Genomic DNA, 11,204 nt, shown 5'->3' on the forward strand with positions numbered 1-11,204 from the left:
ACTGGTGCAGGAAAATGGCTAATTGGGCACAATGCTATTTTCACTTACAGGTGTACTCACTTTTGTTGTTAGGGGTTTACACATTAATGGCAGTGTGTTGAGTTATTCAGAGGGCACCAAAATTACACTGTTATACAAGCTTTATATTGACTACTTTACATTGTGTCAAAGTGTCATACCTTCAGTGTTGTCCCATAAAAAGATATAATAAATATTTACAAAAATTTGAGGGGTGTACTCACGTTTGTGATATAATGCATATGACATTTAAGTCAATTTTTACATGTCACTCATCAGTTTAACAAAGAAAATACTAAAGTAACATTTGTTGTTCTTCTTATTGTCTATTCATGATTTCAAGACTAGTTGCAGATGATAGCCCAGCAGAAAAGTACGGTAATTAAACTATAAACTCATACCAGGTATTATACTATATTTCCACAAATGATTTGTTTCAGATTCACTTCATATATCAACTAAAGTGAGAGTATTCTCTAAAGCTGTCCAGTTTAACATTGCACAATACACAAAGTACATTGTGAAATGTTTACCACTTCTGGATTTTGTAAGGGTTTTTTTTAGCTAGACGCTCTATAATTTGATTGATATATACAGTTTATTCTGTAAACTTGTTTTCACACAGGGTAAATGGGACCAAAAAAATTGCACAAACTACCTCTAAAACTACAAATTTTCCTCTCTATGTAAACCGAACTCAGGGTGATGGCCTACAGGATGAAGACACTATATTGTCATCTGTATGACCCCAGTTATCTAAGTGGGGGTTTGGTTTTTTTTGGGTTTTTTTCAAAGTATTTTTTATTAAGCCTATTCCAATATTTATCTTTATATTTGCTTTATGGTGGTACATACCTTGGTAGGAGTGTGAGAACACTACGGAGAGTCTTGAGCTACACTCTGTAGTGTGTAGATATGTCTGTATTTCAGGTATAACTGTGGGGTCGGCTGAGCACATGTAGTTAATCATCATCTCAAACAAATATTGGCAAGAGGCACATCAAACAAACAACATCATAGCTCCAGTGATGAGCCGGACTGGCGGAGGACATTCGAAAGCCAGAAATATGATAGAAAAGATTTGCAGCAGAGACTGGTTTTATAGTAAATTGGAGTCCACAATTTGAACATATCGGACTAGACGATATAGTACAGTACTATTGTCTATAAAGGTTTCCGTTCCTCTTGGCAGAGTAGTAGAGTGATTTACCAAACTTTACAAATAACACTAATATTGAAGTGTAAGGAGGTGGTCGGTGTGAGAAGAACTTTCCCCTGAAGACACCAACCAAAATGTTTCATAATACTTCATGCTTTTGTTATTGTAAGATGGACAATGCCATCTAGTGGCCAAAAGGGTACAGTGTTGTATTGTATGCTAAGTTAATGAAATGGATCACTGGGTGGGTGATGAGAAACGGGTTCTATGCTGCGCTAAAAACCACAATTCCAGGAGATGTGATAGGATTCTTTCCTTTATTTTCACAAGTCAACACGTTTCGAAGGCATCACCGCCTTCTTCATCAGGACAGCAGAAGTAGAAAGAACCTTAGGTAGGTTCTTTCTACTTCTGCTGTCCTGATGAAGAAGGCAGTGATGCCTTCGAAACGCGTTGACTTGTGAAAATAAAGGAAATAATCCTATCACATCTCCTGGAATTGTGGTTTTTAGCGCAGCATAGAACCCATTTCTCATCACCCACCCAGTGATCCATATCTGTTCTATCGGGGCTGCGGCTGACCACTCCATACGTCTTTTTATTTGATGCCTTTAAGGAGTTGTGCCTATCACAACTGAAACAGATGAGTACCTGTCTTTTTCCTTATACCCACTTGTCTACCAGATAAGACCCTATTTGCGCTTCTTTTTTACACAGCTCTCCTGAAGTTAATGAAATGTATGTTTATAGGCCTTTAAGAGTATAAGGTGTAATGTGTTTTATATAGGACCATTTATGATAGGAAAGACTATATTGTGTAAAGCGTAAGAACGTTTTAGATAAGAATTAGTGCAACTAGGGACAAGTGAGCAGACGTAGGGAATTGCTAGCTGAGGTGTTAGTAACATTAAGTTAGTAATGGTTAGGACAGCAGAGTAGTTTATAGACAGAAAAGATGTAGAAGAGTTAGATAGGTGCAGGTTAGATAAACAGTGCTGGTAGAGTGGAATAGCCGGGTAGCTCAGTTGTATTTCACAGCAAGTACACCGGGAGATAAGGAAAGGTTTAGCCCATGGGAGGAGCTTGGAAACTAGGTTCCTGGGAGAGAGTCAAAGGAGTGGAGAAAAAAGATGGCTGCCTGAGGAGCAGGATGTGTGTGGTGCCGGGGTTGGACCGGTTCCTCTATGAGCTGGTCAGTTGTTGGCGGCCTGCTGGGTGACATAGGAGTATGCGGGACCCTCAGAACAAGGAACAGACAGGGATGGGACCCTAGGTCACAGTCAGAGCTGGACCAGTCTGCTGTGACTGTACACAGCCAATAAAAGAAGCTCAATATAGTACAGAAATGCACAGAGAAAGGCAGAAACAGACTAAAAGGAACAGATAAAGGAAGAAGTAGAGAGGAAGGATTTAAAAGTGACTGTATCCTGTATGAGAAAACCCTGAAGAAGAACAAGTAAAGTTGAGTTATAGAAAAGAAACCCAGATTATTATCTTCTTATTTGAACCTGAACCAGAGAATAGAAGGAACCGAAGTATCCCCAGTGGCAAGTAAGTGGATGAACCCCATACGTCTAATGGGCCCTCAATCTGCCTGTATCGGGGCCAGGGGGTTGCACGACACACTGACCACGACTATAGTGCCCCCTGTGTCCCTGTTTACAGAAGGAAAGGACTAAACACACCAGGCTTTAAACACAAGAAATGAAGACTGAAATGAGACCAACTAAAAGAAATGGAATCAATAACCTATGATCAGTTAATGGTACAGATCCAAAAATCAGTTCAGTCAATTCAGCTTTAAATAACTCTATTAATTAAGTTCAGAAAAAATGTAGACAGACAGTACATTCCCCTACCTGGGGTGTAATATGAATAAGTATACATATCCAAACAGTATCAAACAACTTACAACTTATACAAATTGATAAGAAGGAAAACAATTAGAGGGGAGGTAGAATGAGATAAAGATTGAAGGGGAGAGAAGGTGGGAAAAAAAGGTGGGGAGGGGAGCATGAATGTATCTACTCCGTTACACCCTAATAGACGTTTGTGACAGGCTACATTAAGGGCTATGTGTAGCTCATTTAGAAAGCTGTAATACTTGGGATAGGTTGTGCAAATGTCATTTTAGACATATGTATGATACACAAGTGGTCAAAATTGTTGATACCCCTCGCTTAATGAAAGAAAACCCCACAATGGTCACAAAAACAACTTGAATCTGACAAAAGAAATAATAAATAAAAAAATCTATGAAAATGAACAAATGAAAATCAGACATTGCTTTTCTGCTTCCACAGAATTTTCATACAAATAAAACTCATGAAATAGGCCTGGAAAGAAATGATAGCATCCTCCTTGTCAACTTAATATTTTGTTGCACAACCTTTTGAGGAAATCACTGCAATCAAACAATCTTTGTTACTGTCAATGAGACTTCTGCACCTTTCGACAGGTATTTTGGCCACTCTTCAAAAGTAAACTGCTTCAGTTGTCTCATGTTTGAAGGTTGCCATTTCCAGACGGCATGTTTCAGCTCTTTCCAAAGATGCTCAATAGGATTTAGGTCAGGGCTCATAGAAGGCCATTTCAGAATAGTCCAATATTTCCTTTAAGCCATTCTTGGGTGTTTTTAGCTGTATGTTTTGGGTCATTATCCTGTTGCAAGACCCATGACCTGCGACTGAGACCAAGCTTTCTGACACTGGGCAGTACATTTCTCTCTAGAATCCCTTGATAGTCTTGAGATTTCATTGTACCCTGCACAGGTTCAAGACACCCTGTGCCAGATGCAGCAAAGCAGCCCCAGAACATAACAGAGCCTCCTCCATGTTTCACAGTAGGGACAGTGTTCTTTTCTTGATATGTTTCATTTTTCCATCTGTGAACATAAAGTTGATGTGCCTTGCCAAAAAGTTTCATTTTTGTCTCATCTGTCCATAGGACATTCTCCCAGAAGCTTTGTGGCTTATCAACATGTAATTTGGCAAACTCCAGTCTGGCTTTTTTATCATTTTTTTTCAACTGTTTCAACAATGGTGTCTTCCTTGGTTATCTCCCATGAAGTCCACATTAGCTCAAACAACACCAAATGGTGTGATCTGACACTGATGTTCCTTGAGCTTGATGTTCACCTTTAATCTCTGTAGAAGTTTTACTGGGCTCTTTTGTTACCATTCGTATTATCCATCTCTTTAATTTGTCATCAATTTTCCTCCTGCGGTCATGTCCAGGGAGGTTGGCTACAATGCCATGGATCTTAAATTTCTGAATAATATGTGCAACTATAGTCACAGGAACATCAAGTTGCTTGGAGATGGTCTCATAACCTTTACCTTTAACATGCTTTTCTATAAATTTCTTTCTAATCTCCTGAGACAACTCTTTCCTTCGCTTCCTCTGGTCCATGTTGAGTGTGGTACACACCATGTCACCAAACAGCACAGTGAGTATCTGTAGCCCTATATACAAGTTCACTGACTGATTACAAGATTGTAGTCACATGTGATGCTAATTAGTGGACATACCTTGATTTAACATGTCCCTTTTGTGATATTATTTTAAGGGGTACCATCATTTCTGTCCAAGCCTGTTTCATGAGTTTTATTTTTTTTTTAATTCTGTGGAAGCATGGTTGAAAAGCAATGTCTGACTTTCATTTGGTCATTTTCATAGATTTTGTATTTATTATTTTTGTCAGATTCAAGTTATTTCTGAGACCATTGTGGGTTTATCTTTCATTAAACGAGGGATACCAATAATTTTGACCACGTGTTTATGTTTAAAATAATTGCAACTCACTTGGAAAAGAGTTGTATTTTTAACGTGAACCTGTCACCATGAAAATGCAGTGAAATGTACAACCATCACATTATAAAGAAGTTTGAGCTGAGCGGATTAATATATTTTTGTGAGTAAAGTATAAGTATAACCTGTGCTTTAATCATTTAAACTTCTGCTCTTTCTGTGATTTTCGGTCCAGTGGGCGATCCTATCAGTGACTGACAGCTTTTCTATATGCACCGTCAATCAGTGATAGGATCGTCCACTACGCTAAAAAATCCCAGTAAGAGCAGAGGTTTAAGTGTCTAAAACATAGAATAAGCTGAATCTTTGCTAACAAAACTATATATCAACTGCTCAGATCTATACCATGCTGTTTGCAGATAGAAATGCATTTTCATGGTGCCGTGCGTTTTTCAAGGCGGGGTTATGGTTTATTTAGAAAGGTGTATGGTTTAAGATGTGTCAATGTGCACCAAATGTTTTGCAAGATTGAGATATGACCACAACGATCTTGTTATAAAGATGATGGTATCTTTTGAAATTTAAATTCGCCAGCTAATTTAGCCAATGCTTAAAAAAATTGATTTGTAGCAAACAGATTTGTTGTATCAAAAGCATTGCACATTTGTGACACTCTATGATCTCCTAAGACTGTACATATACCGTTAAGATATCGGACATACCAGTACGTCCTTTTTTGCTGTGTGTTCCTGACCTTGAACATACTGGTATGTACTGGCAAAATCATGTGTGCCCTTGCAATCGCCTCCAGTAGCTCAGCTTACATGGCAGCCAAAACCTGCCTCTCACCTACACCGCCCCTAGCTGTTTAACTCCCTATATGCAGCGATCAACAGTGATTGTGTACCGCCCCGCGACCTCGGCTGCGGCCGCCGAGCCGCTCGGATCCGTGCTCGCGTTCTACGGGTGGTGGCTTGAGCCTCTCACGGACCCGGGGGTCATGTTGCTCTGCAAGGGGGTTGGCGTTACACACGGGAGAATGCGGATATTTGGGTATGGGGTGATTGTTCGTGACACCATCCACGGGTTGTGGTGATGGTGGACACCACCGCTGCGGTGAAGGTACGGGGACTCCCGGGAGCGGTGTAGTGGCGCAGCTAGGTGTTGACCCCTCCGTGAGAAGGGGGTGTTGGTCCCGGGGCCCGGTGGTGCGAGGGCCGGGGTGCAGGGCGCAGGGTTGCGGTGCAGCGCGGTGTGGTGCCTGATGGCACTGGTGTACTCACGATTAAACCACACGGAGTCACTGGTAAACCAAACAAAGGTATGAACGAGGCCTGCAGCCGGCTGCAGTTTCCTAGTCGGGTTGGCAATGTCCACCTTTCTCCTGCACCTCTGTTGTAGTTTGACCACTGTGCCTGAGCACTAGTAGTCCGCTCCCCGGCGTGTAGATGTCGGAGTAGCTCCTTTGCCCGCAGGCGCTGGCCCTTGGATCTCTGGCCTTTGGCAGTGGCTACTATCCGGATGGGTTGGGCTGTTGCCGTCAAACGGGACTTTGGTGGGAATGAACCCCTGAGGTCCAGACCGCAATCAGTTAATTCGACTATGGTGGTGGCATATAGCCTAGTTCGGGGTCTGAGTACCCTGCCTGGTGCTCCGTTATCCTGTTAGCTCCCCGGTTCGGTTCCGGCGGGCCACTACTCTGTCCCGGTCCCTTACGGTTCCGCTGGTCGTGTTCCCGGTCTCCTGCAGGCGGTCACTACCATCTGCCTGCCTGACTGTTTGAACCGTCTGTCTGCACCGACTGTCTGAACTAACTAACTAGCTGTCTTCCTGCCTCAGGCCAGCAGACTCCTCGGGGGCGTGTATTTCCGCCCGACTCCACCCACATGGTGTGCCAGTCTAACACTGAGGGAGGCAATCAGGTCTTTGTGGTTGACTGGTGGTACCTTTCTAGTGTAGGGGTGTAAGGGGTGATGTTGTGACCTGTGACCCCTGGGGTCCAGGGCGTCACATTCCCCCTTGGTTTAATGCAGACTGTCCGCGGGCTACCCGTCCACACCGGTTTATTTTGTTGTTAACTGCAAAAAGATAAATAACAGGTAAACATTCAAAAAGCATTTTCATTTCTTCCCTTACGGGAGGCACGTCACTTTGAACCGTTGCAAACGGGAAAACATTTTTAATAACATTAACGGGTCCTTCCGCTTTCGCACCCAATCAACCTGAACCTTGATGCAGCCCCTAAGAAACAGGCAGCACCCCTTTTCCCCAGTCTGTAAAACGGGAACTGGCCCAGGCCACCCAAGCGGGAACGGGTATGGTGCTACGCACCCGGCAGTCCTTCAGGGGCCCCACGTCCAAGGGGACCCCTGACCCGGAGGATGGTCACCGGTCCTGGTGGTGACCGGACCCCAGCCTGCTCTGCTGCGGGTCCTTCCTCCAACCAGCCTCTCTGGGGACTGGCAGTTGCGGGAAGGGGCAGTTGGGGACTATTTACAAACCCAATAGTTTTTGGGTGACTTGCGAGTTCTCAGCCTTGTCTTTGGGGGTAAAGAGTGACAACATCAGTCCCAACGGGGATGGGCACTTCAGCAGCCAACGGGCTACCACAAAATAAACTTGTTGGTCCCAACGGGGACTGTCCTGTGGACAATGGGAGTCCGCTGCCTTACTTTAAGTCTCCTTCTTCATATTCCTCCTCCAGCTCCACATTGGGGCTGTATGGCGGGTGAGGGGACTGGGGCCGCCTAGGAACACTGCGGCTCGCCCTCCTCCTTACATCAAGGGCGAACCAGCCCCTCTTCCCGCAGTGGCGGGTATAGGAGACCAGCTCACCGGCTTTCAGGTCACGATCCGGATGACCCAGGGGAAGATGGTGGTATACATCCCTTCTGGAGAAGAAAACCTCGGCTTCCAGGTCCGGTTCGTATATGATCCCCCATCCACGATGGGGGCAAAACCACCGGACCTGGCCCTCGTAGGTCTGGCCCCGCACCCGGTATGTTGCATTTCGGAGGTTCTCCTTTTCCCGGATGGTGCAGGCCAGTACTGCAGTCTTCTCCTTTTCTCGGGCCTCAATCTCCCGGCCAGTTTGGTTCAGCTGCCGCTCCCAGTATGGGGTTTCCGCATGCTCCTTTTGTGCGGGGGTCGGGGTCGGGCCCAGTCGGCGCTCCCCGATGCTGGCTACAACCGGCACCATCGGAGTTGGGGAGCCCCGCTGTTTCGCGGCCTGTCTTGCTGCCTTGCAGCAACAGCCCTCCGCTGCCTCAGCCGAGGCCTGGAGGGCCAGCCTTACCTTCCGGGCCTCTTTCCGATCAGCGTCCATCATTCCTCGGGCCGGGCGGACTGCCGGGGCCTCTTCGGGTGTGGTCATTTCCGGGACCTGCGATTCCTCACGGGGAACGGGCACCTTCCAGGGCAACAGGATCGGTGCCGACCGGGAAAGCGGCCGTCTGCGGGCCATGTTTACAGGCCTGCCCTCGCGGGCAGGTACGGTGGAACCCGCTGCCGGTGTCGGGGGCAATGGACCGATCGGCGGGGCAACAGCGACCGGTACGGGCGGTGGGGGATGAAGCAGGGTGAGCGGGAGCAGACCGGGCCCATCGGCAGCAGTAGCCGTTCCCTCTGGGACGTAGGGACATGGGTCGCTTACCCGCTCCTCCAACACTGCCTCCACCTCACGTGCCCGCACAACTGCAGCTACCTCCTCCATCTCGGCCACCCATCCTTCCACGGGGAGCTGGACTTGGGCCTGCAGACAGTGTCTCATCTGCGCTGTCCGGGCTTCCACCCACGCCGCTGTTCCGGGCGCGGGCTCCGGGGCTTAAGACTTGCTGGATGGGGCAGACATGTTTCTTGCTCAGGATCCAGGAACAAGACGGGTGCAGAGTCCTGGCGTCCCTGCTTCTTATCCCTGAGATCACATGAGACAAGCTCCTCGCCCGCCCCCCCCCCCTGGTTTTTCTACAGCACTTCTCTCTTTGGGGGCGGGGCTTCACTTTCACACCTCCACTGCTCGGGGAAGACGACTCGAGTGGGAAACTTTCACGCCAAAGATGGCAGATCTTTAGATTTTTCAGCGGGACGCCGCTGACGGGAACCACAAGGCGCACTTCTACCGGTAAGTAGACTGGTTCTATCCTGTTCATGACGCCAGAAGAGTCGATGTGTACCACCCCACGGCCTCGGCTGCGGCCCCGAGCCGCTCGGATCCGTGCTCGCGTTCTACAGGTGGTGGCTCGAGCCTCTCATGGACCCGAGGGTCACGTCGCTCTGCAAGGGGGTTGGCGTTACACACGGGGGAATGCGGATATTTGGGTTTTGGGGTGATTGTTCGTGACGCCACCCACGGGTTGTGGTGATGGTAGACACCACCGCTGCGGTGAAGGTATGGGGACTCCCGGGAGCGGTGTAGTGGCGCAGCTAGGTGTTGACCCCTCCGTGGGTAGGGGGTGTTTGTCCTGGGGCCCGGTTGTGCGAGGGCCGGGGTGCAGGGCGCAGGGTTGCGGTGCAGCGCGGTGTGGTGCCTGATGGCACTGGTGTACTCACGATTAAACCACACGGAGTCACTGGTAAACCAAACAAAGGTATGAACAGGGCCCGCAGCCGGCTGCAGTTTCCTAGTCGGGTTGGCAATGTCCAACTTTCTCCTGCACCTATGTTGTAGTTTGACCACTGTGCCTGAGCACTGGTAGTCCGCTCCCCAGCGTGTAGATGTTGGAGGAGCTCGGATGGGTTGGGCTGTTGCCGTCAAACGGGACTTTGGTGGGAATGAACCCCTGAGGTCCAGACCGCAATCAGTTAATTCGACTATGGTGGTGGCATATAGCCTAGTTCGGGGTCTGAGTACCCTGCCTGGTGCACCGGTATGCTGTTAGCTCCCCGGTTCGGTTCCGGCGGGCCACTACCCTGTCCCGGTCCCTTACGGTTCCGCTGGTCGTGTTCCCGGTCTCCTGCAGGCGGTCACTGCTGTCTGCCTGCCTGACTGTTTGAACCGTCTGTCTGCACTGACTGTCTGAACTAACTAGCTGTCTTCCTGCCTCAGGCTAGCAGACTCCTCGGGGGGGGCGTGTCTTTCCACCTGACTCCGCCCACCTGGTGTGCCTGTCTAACACTGAGGGAGGCAATCAGGTCTTTGTGGTTGACTGGTGGTACCTTTCTAGTGTGGGGGTGTATGTGGTGATGTTGTGACCTGTGACCCCTGGGGTCCAGGGCATCACATTTGCAGTATTAAGGGGCTGGGAAAGGGATTGTCCTTCTTCTCACATGTAAATTAGACCCCCAGAACATGATCATGGAGGCCCGAATGTTGCCATGGCAACCTGATGTCACCATGACGAACTCATGATGACCTCCGGATCAGTCAGCTATGGCAAGCCTCTTAGACCATGTCGGCAGCATGGTTTGAGAGGCTTCTGTTTGTGTAAAACTGGCAAGTATAATTCATTGCAATGCTAGTTAAAAAACAGTTTTAAAATGGTTTATATATTAAAAAAAAATAAAAACAGAAAAATGAAAATAATATAACAATAAATATTGATATTTATGTAAAAAAAAATAAAAATAACATATATTTGGTATTTTCATGTCCAGAGTGACCCAATCTATAAAACTATCATGCTAGTATTTCAGGAATATAAAGATCTCAATAGGTAATGTAAAAAAGTAATCAAGTTAGCAAAATTAGCTACTGAAACAAAATCACCAAGGACATTAAAATACATTTTTTTTTACAAATACATTAATGCCAAAAGGAAAACAAGGGACAGTGTTGGTCCCTTAAAATGTAATAAGTTAATTATAGAGGACAAAGAAAAGGCTGAGATATGAATCAGGCACTTTTCATCCGTATTCAAGGAACTGACTGTTCCAGGGATCATTCAACAAGTCAAAAATTAAAGTTAACCACTTGATATAATTTATTTAAACTTTGAATTTTTATTGAGATTTTCAATTTACGTTTTTCATACATAAAATAAAACATAAAATTCAGAATTCTTATCGAACCTAGACAAACAATGACAGGACAGGTGAGGAGGGTTAGGAGGGGAGAGGAGAAATAGGAGGGAAGAGGGAAGGGTTTCAAGAGTCCATGCTGCTTCCATAGGACCCATAGGCCTCAGTCTCACAGATCCTCCTGTCCCGCAAAGTAGTCCCATGGTGCCCACACGGCCTGGAAACGGTCAACTGTGTCATGCAATAGTGCCGTGAGATGTTCCATGCGTCTAACGTCCAGTAATCTATACTTGAGGCTCTGGAGTGAGGGTGTCCCTGGCTG

General features: G+C 46.7%; 1 protein-coding gene across 1 annotated transcript in view; it reads right to left on the reverse strand.

Moving 5' to 3' along the window:
• LOC142297300 (coagulation factor X-like) overlaps positions 1 to 8,126 on the reverse strand; it is a 65,709-nt gene extending 57,583 nt beyond the window's left edge. Inside the window, exon 1 of the mRNA XM_075341541.1 lies at positions 7,600 to 8,126. Coding sequence (XP_075197656.1) covers positions 7,600 to 8,126 — 527 coding nt within the window. The remainder of the gene's footprint in view (positions 1 to 7,599) is intronic.
• Between the last annotated feature and the right edge of the window lie 3,078 nt (positions 8,127 to 11,204).

This window comes from Anomaloglossus baeobatrachus, chromosome 3, assembly GCF_048569485.1.
Source record: "Anomaloglossus baeobatrachus isolate aAnoBae1 chromosome 3, aAnoBae1.hap1, whole genome shotgun sequence".
Taxonomy (NCBI): domain Eukaryota; kingdom Metazoa; phylum Chordata; class Amphibia; order Anura; family Aromobatidae; genus Anomaloglossus; species Anomaloglossus baeobatrachus.